The sequence below is a fragment of the Phyllostomus discolor genome, chromosome 3 (genome assembly GCF_004126475.2).
Source record: "Phyllostomus discolor isolate MPI-MPIP mPhyDis1 chromosome 3, mPhyDis1.pri.v3, whole genome shotgun sequence".
NCBI lineage: Eukaryota > Metazoa > Chordata > Mammalia > Chiroptera > Phyllostomidae > Phyllostomus > Phyllostomus discolor.
Window position 1 is genome coordinate 115,426,966 of NC_040905.2, and position 16,015 is coordinate 115,442,980.

The window sequence follows — 16,015 nt, forward strand, 5'->3', positions numbered from 1 at the left end:
AGAGGCCTGTGCTCAGCCCAGGCCCACCCCGGCATGCGAGGCGCACTGGACTCACTGTGTCCTCCCCCAAGGGGGCTCGAGGTGAATGCCCACCTCCCTTCATGGGGGCTGCTCTGCCTGTTGGAATCGGGGAGTGGACAGCGGGAGGTACCGGGTCAGACACCAGCCCCGCAATGTGGTGAAGCTTCTGGCATCCTGAGGGCCTTGCTTCCCCCATGCCCATCTGGCACAGGGTCCACTCCCTTCACTTCTGGGCCCATGGGTGCCCACTTACAGGTGGGAAATTGAGGCTCAGTTGTGGGCAGCAGCAGAGTCTGGGCATCTGCCTGCCTCTGGGAGCCTCAGAGGTAACAGCTGTGTGGGCAGGGATGAGCCCCCAGCCTGCTCCGGGCCCAGCAACTCCACGGGGACATGGAGATGAGAGGCAGGGCCCTGGCCACTCACGGCCTTGAGTGCCGCCTCGCCTGCTGAACTGCCCCTGGTCTCAGAGGCAGACCTCAAGGCACAGGGGCTGCAGGGGCTGCAGGGAGGTGAGTTAGCACTCAGGGCCCCCGGCTTCACCCGCTCTCTGTCTGTGCCACCAGGTGAAGACGGCTGTCCCCAAAGGGAGTTGCGGGGCCTGCTGGAGTGAGCTGTCATCTCCTGGGGGTGGGCCAGTCTGGGAACTGGCTCCAGCTGGTGCAGCTCCCACCCACAGCCCTCGCCGGTCCCACTCAGCCTCAGCCTGCCACAAGAAGCCCCCACAGGTGGGGCCACCTCAGTCTCCCCATCCCCTCCCATCATCCATGCCCTAACCTGGTCGTCAGTGAGGAGGGCCGGGGTGGGGGAGCTGCGGAGAGAACTGGGCCTGTGGCTACTCCTGGAACAGCAGAAATGGGTGAGTCAGCCCAGGCTGCCGGCACTGGCTTGTCTCCCAGACCATGGCTGGTGCCTGCCCTACACGTGGCCTGGCTTGGTGTGAGGAGGGTACACTCCCAGGAATTGCATGTCCTCATGTCCGCAGACCAGGCACAGGGTTCTGCACCTGGGTCCCGTACCCAGTTATCCAGACTCTAGCAGGGACCGGGCTAGGCCCCAGCCCGGGCTCAGCTTTGGGTTCACGGTGGGTAAAGCCCTTGCCTGTTCCCCCTGGGGGGCCCTGTGAGTCATTCCCACTGGTGGGCATAACAGGGATAAAGCCCTTACCCACTGACAGGGTGGGCTGATGCCAAGCACCCCCAGCAGGGTGCCGTAGCAGGCTTCTCCATCTGCTGGGCACCCTGACCCGGAGGAGCACAGGCAGGGCTATGGGCCTGCCCAGACACCGCTCCTCTGGGCTCCATCCACCGGCCCCAGCCCTCACTTCCCAGGCAGAGACAGGAGGTTGTCACCATCACCAGCTGTCCCTGGTCTGTCCCACCCCACTTTGGCCTCTGTCCCCCTGATCAGTCTCCTCCCAGCTGCAACTCTGGCCTCTCCTGTTCTGCCCTAAGTCACTGCACCCTAAATGGAGGAGGCGGCCAGCCCACGGCACCATCCCCCAACCCACCAGTCCCAGACCCCAGACCCCGAGGCCCATACCATGCATGGTACACGGCTGGCAGGACCCTGGAGTCCCTGTGGCAAGGCTGTGCAGGCCCTTTGGCAGGTGGCCAGCTGGCAGAGGGGGACCAGTGGCAGGCGGCAGGGCCCTGCGAGCCTCCTGCAGGGAGCTCTGAAGCTGGCCGGAGGCCTGTTGGTTTTGGATGGCCCAGGGGAAGCCGTGGGCGCCTGGCCGGGGGGCAGGCGGGTGCATGAAAGGCTCTTTCACAGGCTGCTGGGGCAGTGACGCTGGAGACAGCCAGACAGGCAGCAGCACCGACCGTGAAATGGTAACAGGGGGCATCGGGGCAAGCCGGGTATTCATAGCCACCCCAGGCAGGCTGGGCTTGTAGGCATCTATGATCCCCCCTAGACCCCAATGGGAGGGAGGCTCCAACCCAGGCTGTCTTCGGGGCAGGCCAGGCAGCTAGGATGCCCAGGACCCCAGACTGCCGGTGGGATGAGGTGGGGGCTCCAGTGGCACGGGTGGGATCCCCTGGAGACACCCACTCCTGTCAGGTCCCTCCATGGGAGGAATCCAAGGGGGTCTTGCAGGGTCTCCTGGGCTCCGGGGGGGTGGGGCGGGGCGGGGAGGTAGGTGGAGAGAAGGGGGTCCCATCTGCCCGGGAAGGCAAGCTTGAAAGTGGGCCTCAGACCCTCCGTGCAAGAGGAAAGGACTTTGCCCAAGACCGATGTTCTAGAGGGCTCCCTGGAGGAGGGTGCCTGGGTCTTTGCTCAGCAAGGTCAGGCTACAAGGAGGAGGGATGGCCCTCACCTCACATGCCAACCCTTGGCGGGGTCTGAGCCTCCTAGGTGCAGCCTCTGGAGAGAGCAAGACAGGCAGGGCCCACTTATGGGGGGTAAACTGAGGACCAGGTGCACTCGGGGCTCACCCAGGGGCCCCGGTAGCGGCTGGTTGCACTGGGAGGTAGTGCCCCTCCTGGCATGAACGGGCCAGGGGTCAGGGTGTCCCAGGGGAGGGTGTGAAGGGGCAGGAGGCCCAGGACTGATGGGGGTTAAATACCATTGTTTCCATGACGGTGAAGGGTCCCATGAGGTAGCCTCCCGAGTAGCCCTCCCTCTCTCCCCTGGGAGCACAGGACTAGGGTGCTGCTCTCTACCCGGCTAGGCAGCAGGCAGCAACGGCCTCACATGGGCCCCTCCCAACCTGGGACCCAGGCCCAGTCTCAGGGGTTGGGGTACTGCCCTTCCTGGGAGCTGCCCTGCCCCAAGGGCTCTACAGGAGGGTGGGGGTTTGGAGGGCTGATTCTGAGCCCCCCTCTGCCGAGGCAGCTCCCGTTGATCTGCCAGGCGTAGGGTCCCCAACCATGAGGGCTTTGGGGACCAGGGCTCCCAGGCTGCAGGCAGTCTGGGTGCCTGCTCTAGTGCAGAGTTAAGGCCCTGGGAGGGGTTGGGACCTACAAAGGGAGCAGCCCCTTAGAAGCCTGAAAATACCAGTTCAGACTGGGCGGGGCTGTCGGGGCCACTTTGCTAAGGCCTCTGGCGGGGCAGGTGTGAGCGGTCCCCTGTGCAGGCCCCTCAGATGGGTGGTGGCCCTGGAGGTCCTGCAGAAGGATCGAGGCCGCAGCCAGGCCTGGATGAAAGAGTGCGGGGCTCCATCAGTAATGTCTGTCAGGAACGGGGCACTTAGAATCAGAGAAGGGTGTGCCAGGCCTCTGTCTGGGGCAGGATGAGGCTCTGGCCCTGCCCACTGCTACACCTCGAGGGCCTCCAGCTCTGTGACCCACGTAGCTGGCTCCCCAGAGAAGGGGGCATAGCTGGCTGCTGTGGTGTCCGGGGTGCTCAGCGGGGCATCTCCCTCTCAGACACCCTCCCCTTCTCTTCCCTCCATTCCCCATCTCCTAGGCTCTGGCCCAGATGGCGGTGCCTGCCCTCCTGCTCCTCTTGGCACTGCCTGCCCAGCCCATCCTGGGGCTGCCCCAGCAGCCATGTGTGCCCTGCTGCCACCTGGCCTGGCCCCCAGCTGCCCCCGGCTCGTCCACCCCTGGGAGTGACAGGGGGAAGTGGGTGCTGCTGCCCCACGTGCGGCCCACCATCGACCTCTCAGTTCTCAAAGGTGAGTGTCACAGAGAGGTGGCCCACGCTGTGTCCTGCCCCACAGGGACACCCACACTGAGGGACATGGGAGAGAGGGGCCAGGAGAGCAGGGCAAAGCTCAGAGGCCCTGATTTATCAGAGTGGCTCTGGAAAGGCACCGGGGCCCAGCTGGGCACAGCGAGCCCTGGCTCTCTGCTCCCGACAGCCTCGTGAAGGCCGTCAGTCCCCCAGCCGGTCCCCTCACACAGGAGCAAGGTGGCCTGGGAGGGAGCTGTGAGGAGAGGGGACCTGAGTTTCCCTTCAATCTGTGTACCCACCCTGCATGGGCCCTCCCAGGCCCAGCGCCCACCAGAGGTGGGGCAGGGAGGGCTGGGACCCCGAGGGAAAAGGCAAGAGAGGCTGAGCTCAAGAGGGCACTGCCCTGGGGCTGGACAGCAGGCCACAGGAGGTTGGACTTGAGTAACAACTTCCCAGCCCTCTCATCTTTCAGAGCCCAGCTCAGACCCTTCCTCGGGCTGCTGCCTGGACTGTCATCATTCCCACTGTTCTACCGACCCCACTCGATAGTCTGCATGGGCCCCAGAACAGCTACAACTTCGGGGTGTGGCTCCTCATTGACCTGCATGATGAGTGGGTTAGCCCCCATTGTACAGACAAGGAGACAGAGGCTGGGGATGTGAGGTCCCTCACAAGGCCAAGTGGTTAGCAAGTGGATCCCAAGCCTTGACCAGAGGCTTCTGCCTGCTCCCCTGCAGGTGAGAAGGGCGAGACAGGGGTCAGAGGTTGCTCTGGGAGGAGTGGAAAGGAGGGCCCGCCAGGATCCCGGGGCCTCCGGGGTCACAAGGGCCAGAAGGGGCAGACGGGGCCGCCCGGCACCCTGTGCCAGCATAGCTCCTTGGCCTTCTCAGTGGGCCGGCGCAGGGGGCTGCACAGCACCGAAGCCTTCCAGGCTGTGCCCTTTGACACGGAGCTGGTGAACCTGCACGACGCCTTTGACCTGGTGTCTGGCCACTTCCTCTGCACTGTGCCTGGTGTGTACTTCCTGAGCCTCACCGTGCACACCTGGAATCACAAGGAGACTTACCTGCACATCATGTGCAACTGGCAGGCTGCTGCCGTGCTGTACGTGCAGCCCGGCAAGTGCAGCGTCATGCAGACCCAGAGCCTGCTGCTGCCACTGACCTCAGGTGACACCATCTGGGTGCACATGTTCCAGCATGACCAAGCCAATGCCATCCACGGTGAGCGTGGGGACCTCTACATCACCTTCAGCGGCCACCTGGTCAAGCCTGCCACCGAACTTTAGCTGCCTCCGCCAGTCCTGGATGGCACCACACCCCGGACACCCAAGCCTGGCCTTGCCCTCACAGATGAGACTGAGTGTTGGAGCTATGACTGTGGGCACTGATTGAGCACCAACTGCATGCAGACACTGAGCCAAGTGTTGTGACAGGAGCAAGAGAGACTCTGGGCTGGTCTGGTGGGCTGGGTACAGACCAAGGGTTCGTACCAAACAGTTCCAGAGGGAGACCTGGGCACCACGGGTGTGCGGCAGGCTGGGTGGGATGTTACTAGGTGCTGCGGAGTTTGCCTCCTGGCTGAGCGATCATTTAGCTTATAAAGGGCTGTGCCAGCACCACTGCCTTGGAGACATTTGCAAAGCACCTACTCGGTGCCAGGCCAGACATGGGGAGACCCCGGGTCAAACGCAGGTGTTAGTGACCTTAGAGCTGATTCTCAGGAACCGTGCTGGGTTCCATGGGTATCAGAGGGTGGCAATTGGGAGGGGACACAAATCTTTGGTGAACACAGAGTCCTGCTCAGGGGGCTGATTTTCTAGGGCTCCCGCAGTTCCCTTGTTTGTCGGGAATGAGCTGTGTGGTGGAGCAAGACCATACCTCAATGTGCACCAGAGCTTGTGAGACCCTCGGGGAGCCCCAGGGAGCCCCATGCCTCACGCTTAGAAGCGCTGAAGTTGGGGCCTGGTGCAGAGGAGCCGTCCGTGGGCCCCAGCCCAGCCCGGCAGGCGTGTGTGCAGGTGGAGCTTCCCACGCTCACTGCACAGGAGGCCTTGGTCCACACGGCAGGTTGAAGCCGTCAGGCTGTCCCACTCTGCAGTCCCCTCTGAGTCTGTTTCTTTCCTGCCATGTGTCCCCTGGCCATTCCAGAACCTTCTGCCCAGCCCCTCTGGCCCATCACTGCCACCTCCTCTGTGCAGCCGCCCCTCGCATCTCTGCCTGTGGCTGCTCCGCCCTGAACAAGGGCTCTGGGGCAGTGAGGCCTTCCAGGCCCTGGCAGTAGCAGTGTCTGGAATTGTCAGAGCCTGGGGGGCTAGTTGAGGTCCTGGGCCATGTGGAGGTGACTGCAGTTTCAGGCTGGTCAGCTGAGCAGGAGATGCCAGAGCCCTCGTAGAAGGAGGGTCCTGAGGCCACCAGCTGGGGTGCAGGAAGTGGTAGGAGGTGGCTGGTGGTGGCCCCAACCCCTTCCTCCCAACAATGTGCCAGGAGCAAGCTGTCTGCCAAGTGGCCTGGGGCTGTATGGGGGCTGGACAGGCACAGGCCTCCCTCTGTCCTTACCCACCTTTGGGGCCCAGGGCCTGCAGGGGGCCTGGCCTGGCTGGGGCTCCCCTCTTCCCACCCCCACCAGGACCCCAGCCCATCATGAAACGAACCTCACATGCATCCGGCCCTGGGAAAGGGGAACTTTCTCAGGACAATGACCAGCTGATAGGGGAGGCTAGAAAGGGGTGGGGACCCGCACCTCCTGTGCCTGCACTAAAGGGAGGATACGGTGGGAACACGGTAGCTGCTCCCCCACCCCCACCTCCATGCAGCTCAATTATTCCATGGGAACACAAACCCTTGAGCTGAGGTTGGTCCAGGAGGCTGCCCACCCACTGATGCGCAGGGAGCCGAGGGAGGGGACAGGGTCACAAAGGCCCAGACAAGTGCAGAAATGGAGGCCGGCAGGGTCTGAGAGACCCCCAGGATATGCAGCGCTCAGAGCTGGCACTCCATTGACGGGACTGTCTCTGCTCAGTGTGGCCTGGACAGAGGGCTGCTGTCCTTGCAGGGCCTGTCTGCAAGCACAGGGGCCCTCTGCCGCTGCCCACCCTGAAGCCTGGGCCTGCAGCCTCCTGAGCAGCGGGCACATCTCAGCACAGCATGGACCCTGCCTGCATCTGTCCACTTACGCCTGCTCATGGTCTGGCCCACGAGGGCTGTGCGGGTGTAACTTGAGGGGCTGCCACCTCAGGCCTGCACTGGGCGAGGAAGGTGAGACTCCTGCAGTCCCAGGCATGAAGCCCTCATGTCCCACATTCAGGCCTGCAGCTCCACAGGGGAGCAGCCCTGGGTGGGGAGGTGATTCCAAACCCCCATTGCTGGCCCAGCCCAGGCCCCCCGTCCCCCATCCCTGGGTCTTGGGTTCAGACAAAATAGGACCCTGCCCTGAAAAAGCCACAGACGAGGTCAGGACAGGCAAGTGTCTATGCCCTGAGACTCAGCACCTCAGGGGACTCAAAGGGGGACCCTTGACCCTGGAACCTCAAGGCTGGACCAGGCCCTCCACGGCACACAGCAGGTAGCAACAAGGCTCCTTGTAGCCAAGGACGAGGGGCAGAACACTGTGGGCTGGTGAAGCCAGGCCCCGCTAGAGGCAGGAGGGTTGAGAGGGGCCAGGGATGCTGAGCTGGGCTGAGCCTCAAAGCTGCACTTTGGCCCTTTGGCCTGTGTTGTTGTATGGGTGGGATAGCTGGAAACGCCCAGGGCACCTGGCAACCCGTGGGCACATCAGGAGCTACTGCTAATGGGCGACACGGTGGCAGGGAGGGTTCTGCTGTAGAGATAATGGTGTCTGAACAGGAACAGGCATCTGTGGGGGAACTGGAAGGACCCCAGCCTCCCTCAGTTCTCCTAGATCTTAGACTCCCCTCCCACCCTGACCAGGAACCCCAGACCCTCTGTGTGCTGTGGGCCAGCCTGGCCAGGAGGGACCAGCAGCCCTGTCCGCCAGCCCCAAATAAAGCCCGTGCTCTTTCCAGCCAGCCTGCTGCTGAGGGCCCCGGAGCAGCAGGGGTGGGGCCTGGAGCGCAGGGAGAGGAGCCGCCCTGCGCAGGGGAAGTCTGCAGGCCGGCAGCCACTCTGCCTCCTCTAATCTCATGGCACAAACCCAGCGATCAGAGCAGCCTGGGCAGGCAAGCACTGGAGCAGCCTGGCCAAGCTTTGAGGGGCAGGCCCTGCTCCAAGCTGCCAACTCAGGAGGCCAGAGTAGGTCAGGCCAAGACAGGCATCTGACCACCTCCAAGTGCCAAAGCTGCCGCATCCTCGGAGAATAGGGCTGGTGTGGAGGCAAGTCCCGACTGTGGCCAAGCCCCCTCTGAGAGGTGCACGCTAGGAAACGGGCTAGAGGACAGGGCCAGAGAGTCTAGGATAAGAAGGCGGTGCCAGCATCACCCTCACACCCTCTGGGCTTATTTATCAAAAACAGACACATGAACAGCAACTGAGAATTGCGGGACAGGATGAGGCAAACTTGCCCTCTCTGCAAGGTGATCAGGGACGCCCTGGGTTAGAGGCCAGAGACACGAAAACCAATGAGGCCGCTGCTGCCCTGACCACTGAGGGGATACAAGGGGAACCCACCGTAGTCACAGTAGCAGGCGGGAAGCCCCCACTGTGTGGTTCGGCGGTGACCTAGAATGAACATACTTATGCCAAGAGAAAAGAGCTGGAAAAGCGAATACAGGGACAGCCCCACAACCTTCTCTAGAGAGATAGGATCCTGTCTGGGAGCCAGTTTACCCGTATTAGGTTTATCTGTTTAGTGGAATTCCAATAAAACATTCATTTTTAAAATTTAGTTGAAATTCATATACCAAAATTTGCCATTTTAAAGTGAGCAATTTCAGGGGCTTTTGCACTTTCCCAATGTTGCACAACTACCACCTCTACGTCCAGAATATTCACACGATCCGCAAAGAAACCCCATTAGCAGTTGCTCCATAACCCTTCCCCCAGCCCCTCTGCCTGTGCATGCAAATGGAGAAGAAGAGACCCCTTTTAGAAGGGGCACCACCCCTCACCCCGGGCAGGAGTCAGGGGAGGGAGGTTCACTCAGGTGCAGCCCCAGCCCCGCCCTATCCCACAGGCCCAGAGGGTGCCCTCCAACCTCCATCAGCACACACCTGGCAGGTGCACAGCTGAGACCTCATCTCCAGATGCAGTGCAGAGCCTGAAGGAGGGGTGGGAAGGTCGCCTGGCACCGGGAGGAGCCAGGTGCCCGGAGCAGGGTGAGCCCGAAGACAGGGAAAGGCAGGGAGGGGGGCCCTCCTCAGGCTCCCAGGCAGTCACAGGACCTTCGCCGTAAGGCTCCCACCCGGGCAGAGCCCTCATTGTTCAATGTCACTCAGTTATTCACTCAACAAAACACCCTTCAGAGCTGTGGTAGCTAGACCAGCCCTCAGGAGCCAGGATGGCATTGGCCAATCTACACAGGGCAGGCAGTGCCCTTGGCCTTGAGGGTGGGGAGGTGGCAGTTGGGCTTGAGGAGGAAACCCTGCCCCCAAGGTTGGGGGGAGGAGGGGTGGATTGTGGATCCAGCTGTCTCCCCAGGTCCCCATCTCCATCCAGCCCTGCGATCCATGGTTCCGCAGGAGCCCTGATAAGTGACCAGCAAAGATCCTATTTTCAATGTCATTCAATAGCTCTGGCACCCCCTAAGGACAGCACAGACCTCTGTGGCCCCAGGTTCCTGTTGTAAGTCCTTCCTGATGTCCCCCTTCCTCCGTTTGTTGCTCTGCCCCAGGAGTGCTGAGGGGGTGGGCCTTCCCCACCCCTGCTCAGGACTCCACCCTGGGCTCTCAGCATCGGTGTGCTGATGGAGGTTGGGCTGGGAACACAGCTTCAACCAACCCCAGGGCAGGCTGGCCTTGGTCTCCCTTATTGTGGGGGTTACAGCATCTTCCCTGCCTGGGGGTGCTAGGCTGCCACTGCACCACACTCCCACCCTGTGCCCAGCCCTACCAGGCAAACAGCCCCCTCCTGCCTCTGCATCCTATCCCAGGGCAACCTCATCCTGCCCCCGGGGACCGGATTTCCTGAGCAAGGTCATTGTGGAAGCCACCGGAGCCAATAAAACCCATCGATGCAGAGGGAGAGCCCATAAAACAGGTCACTGTTCCCAGAGGGTATGTGCTCTATACCACCCCACCCATCCCACTCAAGGCTGGGACTGGGACCTGCAAGCAGTGTGGCGGCTCTGTGGCCTCCCGGCTGTCCCCAGCCTGTGCTGAGTGTGGGAGGGCTGCAGCCAGGCTGGGCCATATCCCCAGGTCCATTGTTTCAGGTCCACTGGCTCCTGGGGCTCATGTTCCCCCCAGACACTCCTTCTCTGTCCACAACAGGCCTCAGGGAGGGTCCTTATTCCCCCCCACTCAGTGGCCCACCCTCGCCTGAGTATCAGTGTCTGTCTACAGTGGCCACCTCTTCCCAGCTCCCACCCAGACCCAGGGTCCACAGGCTACACAGAATCCCCTGGAACACCCCACAGGCTTCTCCACCCACTGGGTCCATCAGGCCCCGGGGCGTGAGCACACATGTGTCACACACATACAGGCATGTGTGCACACACACACTCACACCCCGTCAGGCAGGAACAGCTCAGGGAGGTGCTGGCACCTGCCCTCCCCACGTGGGCACTCTCGGTTGGCACAGCCCTGGGAGGGAGCTCACGCACTGGAATTGGTTGGGAGAAATTGATCTGGGCAGAGATTTCCGAGCCATCTGCTCACTCCCAGAGTCATTCTGAGGGCTGCACTTTGCACTCAGATCCAAGGGGAGGCCTGACCAAGGGGTGCGGACAGCAGGTTGGACTGACCTCAGTTTCTCCTGGGGCACCTACCTCTCCCCGGGATACTGGTCCCCAGGACAGGTGAGGGCGGCTTTAACCACCAGCTCCCAGGGACTCCAGTCTCGGGTTCTGTGGGCCCCACACGGAGGAGCTGTCCCTGCTCCCTGGAACTGAGCCCAGGAGCGGCAGAGACAGCCTGGATGCCTCGAGGTAGCCAGTCGAGGGCCAGGGCCCCAAGCAAGCTCCTCCCCAATCTGTGGAGGCCAAGTTCAGATCCGGTCCCTCCCAGGAAGTGAGAGGAGCCCCCCTGCCCAGCCCCAAGGCAAGTGCACGCCAATTCTTTTCACCCCTGTTGTTTATACCTTCCACCGCAGCGTCTTCTAAGCTCCCACTGACCGCTCTGGCTGAGTGTTTGCCCACCCCTTCCTGTCCACGCACTCTGATTTGCACCGACTTCTTGGCTCCAGGGACAATATTTGCTTTGGGAAGGAGTCAAACATTTATTCTCTAATTTATTTAGGAGAGTGGTTTTTGAACTCTAGAGCCCTCATCACGCCACTGTTTCCAAGCTTTGGCCTCTGCCTGGGGTCAGTGGCAAGACCCAGGGCTTTTCCCCTCCCAGTGCGGCTCCCTCACTCCCCGTGCCCACCTGAGGGTTGGGGTCCTGCTCTGGGCTGCAGAGGAGGTTCAGGGGAGGTGGCATTCATCAGGGCTGTCCCAGGCATGGGGTCTGCAGGTTGAGTTAGCCCCTACACCCTGGACCTTTCTGTCCAGCTCTGGGTAGAGGCCCACGGCTCTCAGGCCCCAGGCAGGGATATTCTCTGGGACCCAGCTGTGGACCTGGGGTGCTGGGAGTTGCTGGCATCTCTGGAGGGTAGATGGGACCACTCCAGTCTGGGGGACACAGAAATTCCTGGCATTTGTTGGCGTTTGCATTCACCCACATAGCCTTTTCCAGCCAGCTGCTATTTGCACTGAGAGGCCACTCCCCACACGACTGTCTGGATATTTCTCCTCTTCTGCTTCCATCTCCGCTCCCTCTCCAGCCCAAAGGCCCTGCAGAAAGCAGGGGAGGTAACTGTACATTCCTGAGTCCTCACCTGCCCCATTCCCAGGACAGCCTCTCCCGGTGACCCAGGCCCCTGCATGGAGCCCCTCTGGACACCTGTGCTCCTAGCCCTTCACCCAGAAACCTGGGGGCTGACTCTTCACCCCCAAGCTCAACTCCTCGCTCTCCCTCCACACTTGCCGCCTTCCCCGCGCACTCTGACCACAGAACCCACAGTCCCCATTCCTCGCTCCCCTCACCAGGGGACTGCGGCTAGGAGGGAGGGAGATGGACCAGCAGGGGGTGTGCCAGCACCCTCTCTCACTGCCCTGGGGGCATTTGCAGCTTCTGTTCCTCACACCTGCCGTGTCTACAGTCCACAAGCTCCCAGCTGCCGGGAGCCGGGGGCGCAGGCCAGAGCCCAGCACATTCGGAGTCTTTAATTTCACAGCGTGGCACTTGGCGCTGATCAGGTGGTGCAGGGCTGACCTGAGGAGGGACACATGTGGCAAGAGGGCGGGGGCTGGGTGGGTGGTCACTAGCTCACACTAATGGCCACTCCCTTGGTCTGGGAGGCTGACACAGGCTGGGGCAGGACCGGAAGGTTGCGATGCCCTGACCATTGCCTGGGACGCCTGGGCCGCTCCCACCCCCTCCCACCCAAGACCCCGGAACCCCTGCCTGCGCAACAAGAACAGACAGGTGGAAGCGGCAGCTCATCACTGCAGGGCCACCTACAGCCTCACCTCAGGCAGCTGCCCTCACCCCGTGGAGAGTGTTCAGGCTGCTGGGGAGCACCTCAGCAGGTCCCCGAATCTCAGGGAAAGGCTTGGCCCAGCGACAACTCCCACCAGCGGCCCTCACAGTCTACTGGTCTGCATGAGCCCATTGGCCTCTGAGCTGCGTGTGGCCAGAGTGGCCTCCTGTAGCTGGCTGCTCTTCTCGGGCCGTGGCTCCATGGCATCCACATCCTCAGCACCATAGCCCTTTCGGAAGCACAGAACCTTCCGGAAGCTCTGGCGGAAGTTGTCAGAGAGGAAGCCATAGAGCACAGGATTGGCGCAGCTGTTGGCGTAGGACAGAATGACCACGAAGAAGTAGGCACCCGCGGCGGCGGGCTCCTCAGGCAGGACGACGGCTAGGTTGACGATGTTGATGATGAAGAAGGGCAGCCAGCAGCCCACGAACACCAGCACCACCACCACCACCATGCGCGTCACCTTGCGCTCCGAGCGCCGCCTCGTGGAGCCCACACGCACGCCCGAGGCCTTCACCTTCACCACGATGAGCAGGTAGCACAGGCAGATGACCAGCAGCGGCCCGAAGAAGCCCAGCACAGATGTGTAGATGATGAAGACGGCGCCCCACAGACCCACGGGCTCTGGCCAGCTGAGGTTGCAGGTGTCCCAGCCCTCTTGGATGTCCGCAAAGACCACCAGTGGCAGAGACATGAGCAGGGAGAAGGCCCAGACTGCAGCGCTGGCCAGCTTGGCCACCCGCGGGCGGCGCCACCGGGTGGAGCGGATGGGGTGGACGACGGCCAGGTAGCGGTCCACGCTCATGACGGTCAGGCAGAAGATGCTGGTGAACTGGTTGATGCCGTCCAGCGTCATGACCAGGCGGCACAGTACGGGGCCGAAGGGCCAGTAGGAGACAGCGTTCTGCGTGGCCAGGAAGGGCAGCCCCAGCATGAGAAGCACGTCGGCCACCGCCAGGTTGAGGATGTAGATGTTGGTGACGGTCTTCATCTTGGCGTGGCGCAGCACCACGTAGATGACCAGCGTGTTGCCGCCCAGACCCACCGCGCACACCAGCAGGTAGAGCACTGGCACCACCACTGCTCGGGCCCCCGGCGAGGGCGCCGGTCCTGCCATCGTCCCATTCGTCCCATTCTCGTCGCCTCCGCTGGTCTGCCACTCAGTGGCCACGGAGGAGGTATTCCAGCTGTCTGGTCTAGAGGAGGGGAACAGAGGCTCCATGGACACCCAGGGCAGAACACTGTCCTTTCTGCAGCAGAAGAAGGGAGGATGCGGGCAATTAATGGGACAGCCAGGCACTTCCTCCCCACCCCCCAGGAGGCGCAGGATTACCCCAGTCGTAGGGTAAACACGATTATCCATGTGCGACTTGGCCGGGAATCACATTAAGCAAATTGTTTGGAAAACCAGCCCAGAGAGGAAGGAGCAAGGGGACAGCAGCCTGAGTTGAGACACCGACTGTTGGTACTGCAGTGGCTTGCAGAGACCTGACCACCCTTGTGTCCCCCACCTTCCCGGGGTGGTGCCCCGGTTGGCCACAGCCATCCTCCTGTCTGAGGCCAGCACTGTCTCACTGCAGCGTCACTATTCCCACCTCACGGGTAAGGGACTGAGTATGGCAGGTGTCATTTCGTCAGAGACCCCCAGGGACCCTCCCCAGAGTCAGGAGGAATAATTAGCAGGCCAAGATATTGGCTGAGCACTGCGGGTCCTTCACATCCAAGACGCCACCAGGAAGCGTGGCAACGCCCACTGAGCCCTGCTCTCCTGTGTGACCCCAAAGCCGGACCCTGGGTGACCTCCCGTAAGCAGCAGAAGAGTGCCCGGCCCTTCACATGGCCGGGAGCTAGACCTCAGGCTACAGAGGCTTTGCCAGTGTCCACTGGTTCCCACTGGTTCACCACCCCCTGGTGAGTGGCACCTGTGTCACCCCCACCGAGTCCCAGCCATGTGGTCCCAGAGCAGTTGGTTTCCGTGGCCCCGCAGCTGCCAGCCAGCCCGCTCACCACAGCGCGAATGTTCCCTGGGCCGGGCCGAGGAAAGGACCTGAGAGACTGCTGCACAACACGCTGTCACCGCAGCGGGACGGCTTGCTCCACGTGCTCTGTGGTGGGGCCCATCGCCCGCACAGCTGTGGCAGCGTTTCTCCAGAGGGGACCTCCACACACGCTGCACAAAGGGGACACACAGTGGGCAGAGCACTTGCAGCGGATGACAGCCCGTCCCCTGACAGGCCAGGGGAAATGCCTGTGTGTGCACACACACGCGTGTGTGTGTGGGAGAGAGGCCGGGTGCTGGGAGAGCGTGTGGAAGGGGACAGTTTGGGAGAGCGAGCTGGAAGGAGAGGCTGCAGCTGTGTGCGTGGGATTGTACAGAGACAGAGCTGAGGCAAAGACAGGAAACGTTAATGCTTGTCGTCTGAGGTGATGGACATGCACATGTTGGTTATGGAGCTTTTGTACTTTTCTGTATGTTTGAAATAGTTTATAAATATAGTGATGCTCACCCTGGCTGGTGTGGTTCAGTGGACTGAGCACAGGCCTGTGAACCAATTGCTGGTTCAACTCCCATTCACAGCACATGCCTGTGTTGCAGGCCAGGTCCCCAGTGTGGGGTGTGTGAGAGGCAACCACACACTGATGTTTCTCTTCCTCTCTTTCTCCCTCCCTTCCCCCTCTCTCTAAAAATAAATAAATAACATTGTTTAAAAAATGGTGATGCTCAAGAGAAAATAAGCTCCTCCACTGGCAGGAGGGAGAGAAGAAAGGGGACACAAGTTTGACTGGTGCCTCAAGCCACCAGGGGATGGGGAGTTAGCAAGGGGGCCCGGGCAAGGTCCTGAAAGGGGCTGGAATGGGCAGTGATGACCCAGCCAGGGCCACTCAGGCCAGCTGCTCCCTAGAGCCCTGCCCAGCTGACCCACAGTGCCCCCGGGTCCTCTTGGAGCACAGGGTGCACAGAGTGAGCGGCTGCCTGTCCTGAGCTGGGGGAGGCCACTGAAGCCCGATGGGCAGGTGCTGGGCAGGGCAAGCCCAGAACACTGACAGTGACAGAGAGAGGCCCTCTGCCCCTGGGGGCAGCACACCGGGATTGAGGTTGGCCTGGCAGATGCATTTCAGGTTAATAATATTGTAACATAACAAGCATGTCCAAGATGTGTTCAGTATGTTTAGGACCCTCAATTGGGCATGGATAAAAATATCGAGAAATAAATCTGTTAAGAAGTAAATGAACAGGTATGTATTTTTGAAAATTACAATTTCTGGGTGTGAAAAATCGCCATTTGGGAAAAAACTGTATCTGGTCTGGACTCAGTTGAAGAGAGAATCAGCGAACCAGAAAAGGGGCCGAGGGGCTTCCTCAGAACTCGGTGTGCCGGAGAGGGGACTGCAGGGCTCTGAGCCCCGGGAGGGGCACGAGCCCGCTACCCAGAGAGGAAACCTGGGCCCCTGTGGGGCTGACCCACGACAAGGGGCCTGTTCAGAAGCACAGACCTGTCCCAAACAGAGTGAAGTAAATATAAAATAGCATCACAGTCGACCTAGGGAGCATCAAGAACAGGGAGAAAATCCTAAAGAAAGTCAGCGGGGAGACAAGAGGAAGCCCACGAGGAGTGAGGACCGGGACAGGCTCCGCAGCTGCAGGAGCCACAGGCACTGTGCGGAGAGGACAACTGTCACCCGCATTCCTTGCCAGGAGGGGAAAGACACGTTTTCTGTTCTTGCTGAATTTGCTGCTCCTG

The 16,015-nt window shown here is 61.4% G+C and overlaps 2 protein-coding genes across 2 annotated transcripts; one reads left to right on the plus strand and one right to left on the minus strand.

Moving 5' to 3' along the window:
- The first annotated feature begins 3,432 nt into the window (after window positions 1-3,432).
- Window positions 3,433-4,925, plus strand: C1QTNF8 (C1q and TNF related 8). Its single transcript, XM_028505697.2, has 2 exons — window positions 3,433-3,637; window positions 4,374-4,925. Exons 1-2 carry the CDS (start codon window positions 3,439-3,441, stop codon window positions 4,922-4,924), a joined length of 750 nt encoding a protein of 249 aa, XP_028361498.1. The 5' UTR covers window positions 3,433-3,438; the 3' UTR covers window position 4,925.
- Window positions 4,926-12,089: 7,164 nt separating this feature from the next.
- SSTR5 (somatostatin receptor 5) lies at window positions 12,090-13,513 on the minus strand. The gene has a single exon (XM_028531300.2). It carries the CDS (start codon window positions 13,492-13,494, stop codon window positions 12,376-12,378), a length of 1,119 nt encoding a protein of 372 aa, XP_028387101.1. The 5' UTR covers window positions 13,495-13,513; the 3' UTR covers window positions 12,090-12,375.
- Between the last annotated feature and the right edge of the window lie 2,502 nt (window positions 13,514-16,015).